We start from the raw sequence: 13,035 nt of genomic DNA, 5'->3' as shown, positions 1-13,035 counted from the left end.
TTTCACTCGATTAGAATTCATATTTATTCTGCTAAACAGACTGCATATATAAGAAATTATTAAAACACACATTAGCTATATAACGCGTACGTTCTCTTTAAATATTTGATTAAATAAACATAGCTAAAAGGTTTTCCAGAAAATGGCAAATATTAAAAACTACTCACTTATCTATGTGCTTATATAAAAATTGTGAATGTTCTCTTTTTTATTTCTTTTTTTTTTTAATTTAGTTTTACGAGTAACTGGACAAAAGAAATTTCCTATTAAGCATTCAGTCGTTTGAAGTACAGTTGTCCGGCTAATTTTGACTTGGTTATTGCTATTCTAAAATACATGTAACTAGACTAAATTTCGCTTTGACACCAGAAAGCCAGGTTTTTGTACGCACTGATTGGCTATCGTAGTCTGCGCGTACTTCTCCCCAGTCCTTTACAGCCTAGCCTAAATGTATGATTATATGCAAGTTTCTTTAAAAAACAAGTGCGCAACTCTCTATGTTTTCGACATTCATTTGGAACAGAACGTCTTCTGCTTTTCCCTCTCGCGATTGACTAAATTGACAACTAAGTTAGTCAGCAACTGCTGTGACTGAACAATAAAAGGCATTTACTGCCCCTAAAATTATTCCTTTGTTTAAGCTACATTGATTTTAACATTATTTCTTCACAGTGTCCACTTCTTGTGTGAAGTAACTTTAACCTGGGAAAACCATTCATCACTCTTATCCTCGGCCATTGCCTGAGAAAAAAACAACACGAAAACATCTTTATTAAAAAAACTACAGTGAAATCCCGCCTTAGGGCCACCTCGTTATTACGGCCACTTTATTCTGGCCCGAACAAAACCTCAGTCAGTTATTTTTTGATTCAAACAACGCCTTTAATACGGCCAACCCGTTACATGCAATACGGCCACATTTTTGACTGAGGTGCGATGGTGACCAGATTAACGGGGTTCCACTGGATATTTATATGTCTTACAAATGAAGCTCGGAAGCCGGTGCGTGTATTTTGCAAAAAAGTTAAAAGAAGGAATGTAAATAAAGGCTAAAGGCTCGTGCAATTTTGAGAGAATTTTTGAATATCACTCCTATTGTAAATCTCTAACTGCACTCGCATTCATATGATTAACAAATAACAGAGATTAATTTTGAAAACTGTTCGGCCTAACAGTTTTTCAAAAAGTAAAACCCATATCTGTCATATCTCAATCCGTTTTACTTTCTTCAACGTTATTTTGTATTTGTTATGTAATTGAGAAGTTCCTTCACTGTTTTAACTTGAAGTTGTTATTTTTATATTTCACTCAATTTGGTGGCCATCTTGTTGTGTCTAAATTTAGCTTAAATCCGAGACACAGTTTCTCTATTTACTAGGCTAAGCTAAGCTAAGTTTATACCATCATATGCTCAGCATTTCACTTTTTTGTAAGTGCAATGTCAATCTCAGTGGCAGATCTAGGGGAGGGGCCCGACTCCCCCTTACTTTGGGTAAAAAAAAAGGAAAAAATCACAGAATGAAGAAAAGCAAGCAAAACAAAACCGCCCCCCGCACCCCTTCCCTTAGCTCAAGGTCTGGATCCACCACTGGTCATAATATAAATTCACATCAGTTTTGTGATGCATAGAAAAACAGTTTCAAATCGAAGGAGAGTTCCTGCGAAATACTAGTTTACTAACGTACATCAAATAGGTGATGCATTAAATATACAGCGGACAATAAACCAACAATTGAGGTTCAAGGATAGTTATGATTCAAAGAGACTGAAACCGGGATTGAAATTTTCCAGATGTGTTGGCGTCCGTACCATAGTTTCTTTAAAAGGAGAAGGAAAAAAATTTGATGTAATATCCGATTGGTTATTGTACGGATCGGCAAAGGGATCTTTAGAAATCGCTTCGAAACGTTTGTGTATTTTCAGAAATGACCGTACGTAAACTATGAAATCCTTCGAACGCCTTTGGAAAATCCTCGGAGAATCTTTGGTAACCTTAAGAACTTTACGAAATGATTAAAAATGGAATACTTCTAGAGAAACTGATATTTTAGGGTTTTACGTCATATTTCCCACCTATGCTACTCCGTCGTGTGAAATATTTGCCACATGTATTTTCTCATGTACGTGTTACTTCACAGGGGTGAAAGGAAATTGAGTGCAAGAACCGCTTCAAAAACAAGTTTGTCACAGATTTTTGACGAGCTGCTACTACATACTCACTTCTACAGAGTGTGTGCGGGGCTCAGGAAAGAAAGGCAAAGTTTACATGCCTGTACTGATAACCCGTTTTATTTATACGCGGGTATTTCTACCAGGCCATCAAATAAGCTGTTATATGAACAATAGCCTCCATTTGGCGCGAAAATATGCTCAGTATTTGCCGCAGACATTATATGTTCCGAGAAGCGACCAGTTTTCCGAGAGCGTGGCTCGAGGAAAACTGCGAGCTTCGAAAAACGGATAAACGTAAATATTTTCGCGCCAAATGGAGGCTATTGTGTTTATTATCCTTTAAATATTTTTCGCAACACGTGCAGTTTTGTATATTGGGGAATATCACTCGGATATACCCCAGTTTTAGCTGGGGCATATTCGGTCACGTGACGCGTTTAGACCAATAGCGCGCGAGCGAAAATGTTTGATGGATTTTTCTTAGAGGCAGAACGTTTTAAAACGTGCGAAAAACACTTGCCGTTTTGACCATGTGATGTATTAAACCATGTGATCTGTTCGCGTAATTGTCCATTGACGCGTGACAATGAAATATAAAATTTAACATTTTTCGTTCGATCCTTTGTTTAGGTATTTCTATAATCACCAAAGTAATTATATTAAAACAATTATTCGCCTCAGGCTCGTGAATATATAAACAATAGCCTCCATTTGGCGCGAAAATATGCTCGGATATTTGTCCGCGGACATTATCTGTTCCGAGAAGTGAACAGTTTTCCGAGAGCGTAGCTCGAGGAAAACTGTGAGCTTCAAGGAACAGATAATGTCCAAGGACAAATATCCGAGCATATTTTCGCCCAAAATGGAGGCTATTGTGTTTATTATTCTTCAAATCTTTTTCGCAACGCGCGTAGTTTTGAAAATTGGGGAATATTCTCGGATATTACCCAGTTTCATCTGGGGAATATTCGGTCACGTGACGTGTTTAGACCAAGCGCGCGCAAGCGAAAATATTTGATGGATTTTAATGGTGAATATACTCACAGTATTCAGCAGGCTGTCCCCTTCAGGATCAACTTTTGATAACTCTCTAAACGCTTCATCACCAACAAAACAAATTTCATGTCCATCCTAAAAAACGAAATAAAATGAACAGAAACGGCCAGAAGCAATCAATAATTAAAAACGTATTGCATGTTTAACACTTAATTACCTACGAGAGTGAAAGAAAAAAAACGAAATTAAAAATTACATGCAAAGTTTAAAAAAGTTAGCGGACATTATCTTCATCTTCCCTTCAGTATTTATTATTATGCATTCTCGTATTTATTCAATTTTCGTTAGTTACTCAAAATAACTAATCGTGAATGATTTAGAAGTAATATATCAAACACGGAGGACCGTGTTTGACCACATTTCCAAACACCGAGAAGAAAGTTGAAAAGACGACGCGCAGCGGAGTATTTTTGACGAACTTTGAGATGTTTGGAAATGTGTCAAACGCTGTCTTGAGTGTTTGATATATCTTCTCAATCGAAACTAAAACTAAGAAGAAAACAGAGAAACAAAATCGTAAAAATCTATCCTAATTAAAAACAGATATCCAAACACCGTTACAGTCATGATTTCCTTCCTTTAAACTTGATAAATTACTAATGAGTTTGACTAATTTGGATCAAATACCTAATCGTATCTTTGTGGTACGCTTCAGCGGCATATTTATCAAGAGAGTTTGGTCGAACCATGCTTCGTATTTTGGTGAGACACACACGAGCAAAACTACCAATGCCGAGACCAAACGAGGCTGATATTCCGCGGAAGCATGCCAAAAAAGGTACGATTCTGTATTTACTGTACCCAAATGGTCTAGCTTTGTTAAAGAAATTACTATACCAGTGCACTGAATCTATGAAGAGGTTACGTGTGTTATGCAACATGAGATTTTGATCTCAATTTGAAAAAGTTCGCCTGATGTTTTTAAATTCTGCTTTTGTGCCTTGGAAAGCTTGCATTTCAACAATTTCGCTTCTGAATGAAGGTACTTTAATTTATAATCACAGTACCTTTTTTACCAAAAATCCCGGGGGAGACTCACTCCCATATGAAAAGGTCGAGGATGCTCATCAGAAAATTTGAATTAAACCCCTAAAAGAGACCAAGCTGAGCGTGGCTCGAGGTTTATTTGACCCCTAAAAGATTCGCCTTTCAAAAAAACGGAAATGACAGTGTTTTTTAATTCTTTCTTCGAGTGCATCCTAAAAGATATATTGACAGCTAAAAACGGTGCCGTTTCGTCACGAACTCCCTAAGTGAGACTTGAATCCTTGATTTATACCCCTAAGAGAGACGACATGCGTCCGCGACCTTTCCATATGGGAGCTCCCTGCTGGGCCAATGATAGCGCCATTTGACTGTCATAGCCAAGTTTTTCGATGTTGTTGTTGTTGCTGATGTTGTAGTTGTTAGAGCCGTTTTCGATTGAATTTTGAAAGCAATCAGGCAATTACATTGGTTTTGGTTTTACCACGGTTTGAGTAGTTTTGGTTTTGGTTTTAAAACACTCAATTGAAAACCGCTCTATAGTTACTTGACTACTTACCGGATCAGTTAAGATGACAACTTGCACTGTAGCCTTTCCTGGGGTGTCTAAACTAACAAGTGGTGTTAAGATTGTGTGACCAGCTTCCTTGACTGAATGTTCAATGGCCGGTAACTGGTTGCCGGGACACGAGAAAGCAATTCGTCCAAACGCTGTTGCATGATCCACTGGGCATCCAAGATGAATCAGCTCAAGTTTACACTTATCCGAGTCATAGCCCAGTAATGCTTCAGTCTCTGACTGCTCATACACTGTCATGCCTAATAAGTTCTGCCAGTACACTAAAGATTTGCCAACGTCTGAGACTCCAAGAGAAACTTTTTTGACTGGATCTGGGAGAAAAAAACACCCAACAAAATTACGACATTGTAGAGGATATTACAGGTGACTCAGATTGACCTTACTCTGGAATAAGAATATGTTACAGGTTATTATCCCACTATTCCAAGAGAACATACAAAATATGAGCCCATATCAGTTGTGATGCAGAGTCGTATTTTGTTTATGTCCTATGCACACACCTTATGTGATCAGTACGATTATTCCATTTGTGGAGTAATCCAGACTGTAGATTATTTGACATTTTTTAGACTTGTGGATTGTTTTTCTTTGTATCCAAGTTTCACATTATCATAGCCAGGCTGCTTTCCTTGTTATTTGGTCAGCTTATTTTTCAAGAACTTCAGGTCACCTTGTTGAGTCACCGTGGTGATGGGAAGAGAAAATGTCACCCACAAGCAAATTTTGTAGCATTTTGTTTTGTTACGATAGATGCAAACAACTCCTGTCTGGTCAATAGTTTCTGAGTTTTTTCAAAAACTTGTGGCCTTTGCAGAAATCCTATATTTCCATGAGTGTTCCATTCCATTGACTAATTTAAATACATGAAGTTGTCAGACATGGCATCCAGGGGACACACCTCAATACTTCTTTTTGGATAGGTCATGCAATAAAACAGAACCAACAAGGAAGTTGCAAATAAAAAAAGTTAAGTGGTAATAGTAGTACAGTAAAGTCCATAGCTATACATAGCATTAGTAATCAAGGTAAATTAGTACCATATGTAGGTGAGGTCTGCAATGCATAAAATGGCATGCAAAAGCTCTCCATGTAAATTGTATGCCTGCCAGACATTGTTTTTCACATAAGCAATGATTTATTAGTTACGAAGGAACGTTTGTTACCTCCAGTCACATCCTGGTCCACCAGTGTAAACTTGTATCCATCAGGGGCTTTGACAGTGATGCAGCCATCTCCTTGCTCTGTTACTGGATAGTTGTGTTGTTTTGCATTAGCTACTGCAGTCTTGGAGTGCACTGTAAGACCCTATGGAAAATAAAAACACAGTGAAATATAATTATTACTTAGCATCATGATGTAGACATGGAGTAAGTACAGCGGTTACCATGAGCATAGAAGGCTATGTAGGTACATGTAAAGCTCTTTGCATGCATTTTGAGCATAGGATACTGCTGACATAAGAAACAGAAACCCTGCACACCTGTGTGCAAAGCCATGCATATTCCTGAAAGAAAGACAAGACAAGAGCAATTTGTTCATTCACTTGTCACTGATACGCTGTAAGACCCACACTCTTAAGGGATCACTAATGCAAGGCAACTTTAACCAAGTTACCATGGCAACCATCAACACAGCCAATCAGACTAGTCAAATTATAATGGAAACACAAAAGGAAAAGCTCTGTCATATTTATTAACATCAAAGTTCAATGTTCAACTAGAAGTATTTCATCTTTTACTCCTTACTCAGTGGATGGGATTCTAGTCCACTGCAGCATTACCCACAGCATATAAACTTGCCAATACCCATTCACATACCAGGCTGGATAGGGACATTATTGGAAATAACCCTGAACCCAGACCGCTTGATGCAGGGTCCAGCGCACTAATCTCACCTTGTTTAATACTGAAGACACTTATTCGGGAAAGTTCTGTATCAGATGTCATGAAATGAAATTAATAAAATGGGTGATCACCTGAAAATCATTTCCTAGTTGATATTCTTTAATACCATAGTTATATGTCAGTTCAACAACAAAGTGATCATCTTCTGGTCCAAAGCCAGCCATTGTTTTACTCCACTTGCCATCATAAGGACTGTAATAGATTAATTCATTAACAAATATTAATAATATTATATTGTACTCCCTGTAGACATATAATTCTCATTCACTACAATACACTAGTTGTCTGAAAGGAAGTTTTAAACTTTGATATCTAACCAATTTTACATGGCACCCCTGCATGAAGCTCACCCCAATCATATCTATTTACCTACATGTACAAGTAACTGAAATTCAACACAGAGCAAAATGTGATTATCTGTCTCATCTCATTGGTTGCTGCAAGAGTAAATCATATGTTCGCTCTTTCTCTGAGTGACTTAAGCAGCCAGCAGGAATTGATTTAAGGGCAGGTTTATTTCATTTTGAGTGCTAACTGAAATAGTTTGCTACAAAATTATTTTCTGCAAGCACTAACAACTGTCTTATTGATGAATAAACCAAGGTAAGTAAATACCCATTGCATGATGCTTTACATCCTTCTTCAAATTCTTCATGCCGCAAAATCTATCAACAAAGACACGTTCAGTGTTAAAATTTCCTTTTTAAATAAATATTGTGATGGAAATTATGGGGAAACTTTCAGTTTCAAAATGATAAGAGCTAATAAAAAAGGTTTATTAAGTTTTTGACCAAAAGCCGTGCTGGATCTGAGAGCTTCCCAGCTTGGCAAAAAAAAAAAAAAATTACGGCCCAAGGGCCAAAACGTTTTAGGGCTCCCTCCTAAATTGTAAAAATGACTGGATCAACAATAAAAATTGGAGAACACAAGTTAAATACAGTTATTGCAAATGCAATGGCCTGATACATGTATGAGCACACCTGGGAGTTTTATTTACTGTAAAGTTTCCATTCCTCAGTGCATCATGTGACCAATGCATACACCTCTCTCAAAAAACAGTTCAGGTTTGATTGTTGGCTGGTGTTGATCTCTCCAGTTTTAAATTTTTCAATAGCTGGCATTTTATTCTTTATTTTCTTTTCTGAATCTATTGATCTATTGTAGATGAGGTGGGGTCACTCAGATACTTAAAGATACCAAATTATTTGAATGTTGCAGGTATAAATTGTACAAATTATTTATATTACAACTGTGAAATAATATGTAGATTGGGTATAGGAAATGACACTTGGTGACACCTTTTTGACAAATAGATTCCATGTTGCCATGCATCAGTGTTCAGTAACTGATCTCAAGTAACATCAAAATAATGCGGTAAGAACAAAAGAGTGGGAAACGAGGTGACAGCCGAGTGTGTCACATGATCAATTACTAAACAGGCACAGGGGCAACATGGAATCTATTTGTTTTATATCATAAAAAAATGTTAATGATGTCACCTGTGCATCTGTCCTCCTGTTCATCATAAGTACATATTAAGAACCAATCAAAATGCAAGAATATTCGATATAATGTATAAAAATATATCGAGTTTTAGAAAAGGCCGCAATTAATGTAAATTGAGTGCCCGTGGAATTCTTTGATGTTCAAATTGTATCTAGGGGCCAATATCTAAGGTATAAACTTAATCTTATATAGTAGTTTTGCAACACTATGTTAAGGCAAGCAAAAGAATTAAGAAATTAAAGGTATTCAACATCGTCCTGTTTTGGTCTTATTGTAAGAGTATTAACAGCTTGCAAGAACAAGTAACAACTAACAGCTTAGCTTGCAAGAACAAAGGCCAAACAATACGTACACTGCACGGAAAAAAACTTTCTAACATAATCTTAGAAACGTTTAAATTTCCCCGAGGATAGAACCTCTCTTAACTTGAAACTATGCTCTAAAAATCATGCAGTCAATGAAACACACCTTCATTCCGAGAATATCACGATAGAATTTCACGGTTTCATTTCTGTTTCCAATCTTGAAGACGAAATGTAGCGCTCTACGAAGCGACATCTTGATTGCCAGTGTTGCGTGACGTGATGCAGCAAGGGACGGAGCTCCCAGGAGTTGTGGGAAACAAAATGTCACACCAGAACAATGACCCCGTCTCGCAATAGGGGAACAATAAATGTTACATGTTATTTACCTTTATAATAGGTCTTTCACCTGTTTACAGGAAATTCTCAAACCAAGACCTTTCATTAATCGAGCGATAGCGAGGTCAATACGGTAAGGGAGGGAGGCGGGTACTCCCATGTATCGACAGGTATATGTGCCGCGGGATCTAGCTCTAATTAGTAGAATTCTACTAGTATACTAATGCAAATACTACAATCTGATTGGCTGAGCTGCTTGTATACTATCAGCCATTAAACAGTAGAGTGTTTCTGTCGAGGAACTATCGCCTGATAGTTGCCTCGCGGAAATTTGATGTTCTTAAAACAAATATTTGTCCGAGAAGCGAAGTTTCGAGGGCAAATATGCTAGTTTTAAGAACATCAAATATCCAAGGGGCAACTATCAGACCGACAGTTCCGAGACATAAACACTCTATTGTCTTTATTGTTCACCACTAAATTTTCAAAAATCAGTTCAAACTCATATTGAACTATTTTCAGACCTTTTCAACATTTTTAGATGAAAGCGGTGACAGCCAGATGTAAAATTTTAAAAAGAAAACCAACAAAAACTCACTTAATACAATTTCAATTCTTTATTTTCTACAAACCCGCTTGTTGTCCTTGTTTACAGAAAATTTTTCACGGATGAGTACTATCCATCCGGGTATTTTCCGCCGATGGGCACTATGGGCTAGCGTCTCTCCGCGGACGAACACTATCGCATCACGTGATCAATTTAAACCAATACGGAATCGGAGAAAATTTAGTGATGAACATCTCTCGAGCTCATAATGTAATTGTTAAATGGGGTCTTATTTTTGCCCCTGTTGGCATTATGTTCCCGGTGGGATCCTTAGTACCTTTATTGTATCAGCTAACATTGAAGAGCGTGAAAGCCCAGCTAAATTGAAAACAAATGATCTATTAAATCTAAACTATTCGTTAACTTCGACAACTTCCAATGCGTGACAGAAACGAAATAAAGTTGACCCGTTCACGCTATTCTTAGTTTTTGTTTTTCCCTTGAATAGGGCGTAATTTTTCGGGTTTGGGGCTTAAATAGGGTATCAATTTTCAATTGCTTCATCCTTAAATACGGTCACACCTGAGATTTCCCCATAAAGACCGAGCATTCAAGATTAATAGAGCAGTTTTCGTTTGAGTGTCGAAAGGTAATTGGTATTGCACTTACTACGCCACCCTATTGGTTTAAAAAACTCGCGCCACTTTATAATCCATATCAGTAGTAAAACCAAAACGAATCGGGATTCACTCGCAAACGTTTTCCTGCGCTTTGAGTCAGCTGCATGTTATTATTTGGAGTTTTGATTGGTTCACTGGATTATCTGCGTCCTTTGTGATTGGCTAGAGTGATTACTTTGGTTTTGGTTTCACGACACTCAATTGAAAACCGTTCTAAGTCGTGTTTCGACTTTGCTCTGACTAAGGGCTTACGAAGGAAGCGGTTATCTTCGTTAACTCAGTGTGGTGGTTTATCTACCTTTATCAACTTCAAGCTGATAAATAGCAAAGTGTTTCACTTGCCTTCCGGCGCAGCCAAACTTTTTCTCAGGAAAATGATAACTTTGTGGTTACTCACTGATGACAAGGTTGTTACGCTACATTTAGCTAGTTTTTATTTACTGATTTATTAATTTATTAATTCAAATGTTCTATTTGAGGTTCTCAGAGCATGTCTGTTGTCTCACTTTTGTATCTTGCCAAGAGAGGAAGGAGATTAAGAGAGTTAATCATCAATATGGACCTTGTTCCTACGGTAATCCTTCACGAGTTATTTTTAGACCAATCCCGGCTCACGAAATCACAAGAGAGACTTAATAGCCAATCCTGTTAAGGGAATTTTTCTCACGTGGTCAGCCCAAGTGACTCACACGCACTTTCATCCTCCACGAAAACACATTATCCGCGGAAGAACTGAGTAACATATCCTAAAATAGCTCGAGAAGAATTAACTTGAGAAAAAGTCCTATATAAGGGAATAAGTCTCTAACACTTTATTCTCTCTTGCTCTCCTATTTACACATTTGCTTCCGGTTCACCATAACTTGTCAGTTATTATCAAAATCTCTAATGAATTCTTTCTTCCACGATAACTATTAATTTTATGTATTTTGTGCGGTCATTTAAGAGAAATCCTTTTCTAAGTTCTTTAAATTGTTGCGAACACTACCATTAATTTTTAGCGAATTTTTTTGTTAGTACAAAAATATATTTGTCAAGTATTGCGTAGGACATTTTCAGTGCTCACTAATATTCATTTTCCTTGCTAAACTGATTCTGTTCTCGAGACCAACAAAGATCCATGTTTAACTCCACAAATTCTGAATGTCTGTGTCCGGGGTAGTCTGGCTGTCAGGTGTGAGTGTAGAACTCTCTGAATCTTCCACATCAGGTGAATCATCTCCATTCTTATTTAGCTCACATCGTTTTTCGTCGTTCTTCTTCCTTTCAGGTTTGTCCTCGTCCCCTGCCCTTTTCTGAAACGCTTTTCTCGCAGGTTCCCCACAAGACTCCCAGAACGTCTTCAGAGCGCCATTCTTATCGGCACAGAAGTCCTCCAGTTCTCCCCTCAGAGTATTGGCGGCCTCACTGTCTCCCGTGGCCGCAGATCGCCAGCGCCTTGTAAGCATGTAGTTATGCATCCAGTGGAAGCCCCAGCAACCGCTTGACGGCTGTTCCACTTCAAGTCTGGACAGGCCAATTGTAAACGGATCTTCCTCTTCGTCCAAGTTTAAGATTCGAACAAAGGCGACGCCACTTGTGTGTACGTAGTCGTTCGCGCGACACTGCACGGGAGTGACTTGCACCATCGGCGAGCTCACGTGCATCGAACCGTACGGCGAGTCCCGGATGAAACCAAACCTTTAACACAATCAAACAACAGAGATGATAAGATTTTAAGACAGTAAACTACGGTCGAAACGCCGGCTAACGGACGCCTCCTGTGGGCGGATACCGGCTTCCCGTAGCGGAAACACTGTCATGGTATGAACCACATACAAAGCAACAATGTAATCTTTGTCGAGGAAAAGTTTGTTGTTATTCATCGTGGTAGATGCAATAATAAAGTGTATTATCGTTTGTCTCACGATGTAGTCACTTGAGATGTAGATCGCGACGTTTCGACTGCTTACTGCTAGTCTTCTTCAGGCGATAAGGTCGACTGATTGCACGGTATCATTTATATCACAAAGGACGGCTGTGATTGGTGCATTTCGATCCTCCTATTGTTCCATTGTTCCGGCGCGACACTGCACGAGAGTGACTTGCACCATCGGCGAGCTCACGTGTATCGAGCCGTACGGCGAGTCCCGGATAGGAGGATCGAAATGCACCAATCACAGCCGTCCTTTGTGATATAAATGATACCGTGCAATCAGTCGACCTTATCGCCTGAAGAAGACTAGCAGGAAGCAGTCGAAACGTCGCGATCTACATCTCAAGTGACTACATCGTGAGACAAACGATAATACACTTTATTAATGTAATCTTTCCTGAGCAGACACATCTCCTAGGCCTCTGTCCTGAACGACGCTTACCTTTGAAGAATGGCTTCCAGGAATAAGAACATTCTGAGACTTCGAGTAGAGGGATCAAAATCTAAAACAATCAAAAATAGAAGTGAACTACTTGGGTTTGAATACAGTTTATTCTTACGCTGCGTAATACTAACAGATTCTTTCCTACCATCAAAGATCGCGATCTTTTTGTAAAGCACCAAGAATCCGGGTGGTTCCGATCTTTTTACTATGCGCAGATGAGTCATTTTCGATTGTCAGTTGGCCAGATTGGGGTAGAAGCCCGAGAATCGCGGAGTTTCTAATTGCAACCGATCAGAGTTCCCCCATAATCTTAATTGGTGCTTGCCAAAACGTTCCTGACCTTTGGGGACGAGAATGTTAGCCCGACAAACGCGAGCCCAAGGCTCACCGGAGCAAACAATGAATTGTCTCTGACGAAGGGAAATCCCAAGGCCTGGGCCGGATGCAAGTTTTAAGAGAGGGGGGTTTGAGATACGGACCGGCGAAGGCGTGTCCCCATGTAGGAGGGTCAGGGGGGGATCCTCCCTTGGAAAATTCTCAAAATTGAGGTCCTCGGAAATAGGATTTCGACCGACCGAAGCCCCCGAACTACCCCTTCCCCCCCC

At 38.9% G+C, this 13,035-nt stretch overlaps 2 protein-coding genes across 3 annotated transcripts in view; both read right to left on the bottom strand.

The window, feature by feature from the left end:
• Positions 1-8,808, bottom strand: LOC110041675 (glyoxalase domain-containing protein 4-like). Its single transcript, XM_089280284.1, has 7 exons — positions 8,671-8,808; positions 7,312-7,361; positions 6,768-6,888; positions 5,956-6,097; positions 4,772-5,103; positions 3,217-3,303; positions 1-741 (listed from the first exon to the last, which is right to left on the bottom strand). The coding sequence occupies exons 1-7, from the start codon at positions 8,758-8,760 to the stop codon at positions 667-669; spliced, it is 897 nt and encodes a 298-aa protein (XP_089136410.1). The 5' UTR covers positions 8,761-8,808; the 3' UTR covers positions 1-666.
• A 1,670-nt stretch (positions 8,809-10,478) lies between these two features.
• LOC110041712 (GATOR1 complex protein DEPDC5-like) overlaps positions 10,479-13,035 on the bottom strand; it is a 30,260-nt gene continuing 27,703 nt past the window's right edge. For both annotated transcript variants that reach the window (XM_089280184.1, XM_089280185.1), the window contains exons 21-22: positions 12,428-12,488; positions 10,479-11,750 (exon numbers count right to left, since the gene is read on the bottom strand). In XM_089280184.1, the coding sequence (XP_089136310.1) occupies positions 11,195-11,750; positions 12,428-12,488 (617 nt within the window). In that variant the 3' untranslated portion in view covers positions 10,479-11,194. The remainder of the gene's footprint in view (positions 11,751-12,427; positions 12,489-13,035) is intronic.

The sequence above is a fragment of the Orbicella faveolata genome, unplaced genomic scaffold (genome assembly GCF_042242905.1).
Source record: "Orbicella faveolata isolate gen_17 unplaced genomic scaffold, um_ofav_v1 contig_47, whole genome shotgun sequence".
Lineage (NCBI taxonomy): Eukaryota > Metazoa > Cnidaria > Anthozoa > Scleractinia > Merulinidae > Orbicella > Orbicella faveolata.
The sequence above is the reverse complement of the archived record's forward strand: the minus strand, read 5'-3'. Positions and strand labels throughout refer to the sequence as shown.

Coding starts and splice junctions, on each gene's coding strand:
- LOC110041675 (XM_089280284.1), bottom strand. CDS start 8,760: ATGTCGCTTCGTAGAGCGCTACATTTCGTCTTCAAGATTGGAAACAGA. Junction 6,098..6,767: donor AACTAGGAAATGATTTTCAG/GTGATCACCCAT, acceptor TATTTTCCATAG/GGTCTTACAGTGCACTCCAA. Junction 742..3,216: donor GGGACAGCCTGCTGAATACT/GTGAGTATATTC, acceptor TTTTTTTCTCAG/GCAATGGCCGAGGATAAGAG.